The following is a 1494-nucleotide window of genomic DNA, read 5'->3' as shown; positions in this document are numbered from 1 at the left end:
TTCCATCAATAATTTTACTAGCTGAATACTTTCACTGAAATATTCAAAAGGAAATTTACACAGTCAGGGTTATGAACAGAGCTTAAATTAATTCTGTTTTTGTGATTTTTCACTCAGTTTTCTGAGGTATTCACTCAGATCTAGTTTACCTTTAAATGAAGAGTGCTTAATACCTACTATACAACAAAAAAAAGTTAGGTGCCTAGGCTCTTTGAAAATCCCACTAGGCATATATCTGCCTCTTTAGGCACCTAACTACATTTAAAAATCTGGCCCTAAGTCCCATTTTCAAAAGTTAATGAGACTTAGGCTATGTCTACATTTAAAATGCTACAGCGGCACAGCTGCAGTGCTGCGACTATACCACTATAGGGCTTCAGTGCAGATATACACTACAGCAATGGTAGAGGTTTTCAGTGCAGACCAGTCCTGAGGCACCTAAGTCACTTTTGAAAATGACATTTAGCCACTTTTGAAAATGTTTACCCATTAATATGTTATCTATTTGCAATATAGAAATATAGTGTTATTTTAATCTTCTATGTGTGTTTTAGAAGAGAAATGAATGCCAGCAACTTCAGCATGGAATGCGTCTTTGGCCATGTTGATATCATAATGAAATATCTCCAGCTGGTGATCTACATACCAACCTTCATTCTTGGTTTGATTCTCAATTTCCTAGCTCTGTGGGTATTCTGCTGCTCTTGGAAGAAATGGACAGAATCATCAGTCTACATGATAAACCTTGCTCTTGCAGATCTTCTTGTTCTTCTCTCTCTTCCTTTCAGGATGTACAACTCCATATCAAAGGCGCAGTGGTTTTTGTGCCCATTTATAGAATCTCTCTACTTTGTCAATATGTATGGAAGTATTTTCCTCATTGCCTGCATTAGCTTAGACAGATATATTGCTATAAGGCACCCTTTAAAAGCTAGGATTTTCCGATCCCCCAGGAGGGCAGGCATGGCATGCTGCTGCATTTGGGTTGCAGTTTGGCTCAGTAGCATCCCCATCTATAAGTTTGAAAACACTGACAGGTTCAGATGCTTCCACAATATGTCAAATCACACATGGGGCGTGCCGGTCATCCTCTCAGTTGAAATCTTTGGATTTCTCATCCCATTGGCTGTGATGGTTTATTGTTCTGTTAAGAGCATCCAAACTCTTCTAAAGCATAAAAACCAAGGAAAAGAGAGGGCTGAGCATGTTACTGGTGTATGGATCATTGCAGCTAATCTCACAGTGTTCGTGTTCTGTTTCACGCCAGTCCATCTGGGGATCTTTCTACAGTTCATGGTAAGGCAGCACATCATTGTGGACTGCAGTATGAAACAAAGCATTAGCCTCTTCATTCAGGTGGCGACGTGTTTAGCCAATGTCAACTGCTGCCTGGATGCCATCTGTTATTACTTTGCTGCAAAAGAATTTCGCAAGAAAACTTACTTCAAGGACTTAGTGAAACCATTTTCTGTCACTCAGGCCAATGATGGATGA

The 1494-nt window shown here is 39.7% G+C and overlaps 1 protein-coding gene across 1 annotated transcript; it reads left to right on the top strand.

Moving 5' to 3' along the window:
• Positions 1 to 561: 561 nt before the first annotated feature.
• LOC137147479 (G-protein coupled receptor 55-like) lies at positions 562 to 1494 on the top strand. The gene has a single exon (XM_067539647.1). The coding sequence runs from the start codon at positions 562 to 564 to the stop codon at positions 1492 to 1494; it is 933 nt and encodes a 310-aa protein (XP_067395748.1).

Source organism: Emydura macquarii, unplaced genomic scaffold (assembly GCF_026122565.2).
Source record: "Emydura macquarii macquarii isolate MOO-44397 ecotype Brisbane River unplaced genomic scaffold, CSIRO-AGI_Emac_v2 contig_18, whole genome shotgun sequence".
Taxonomy (NCBI): domain Eukaryota; kingdom Metazoa; phylum Chordata; order Testudines; family Chelidae; genus Emydura; species Emydura macquarii.
This window is presented reverse-complemented; position numbering and strand designations above follow the sequence as displayed.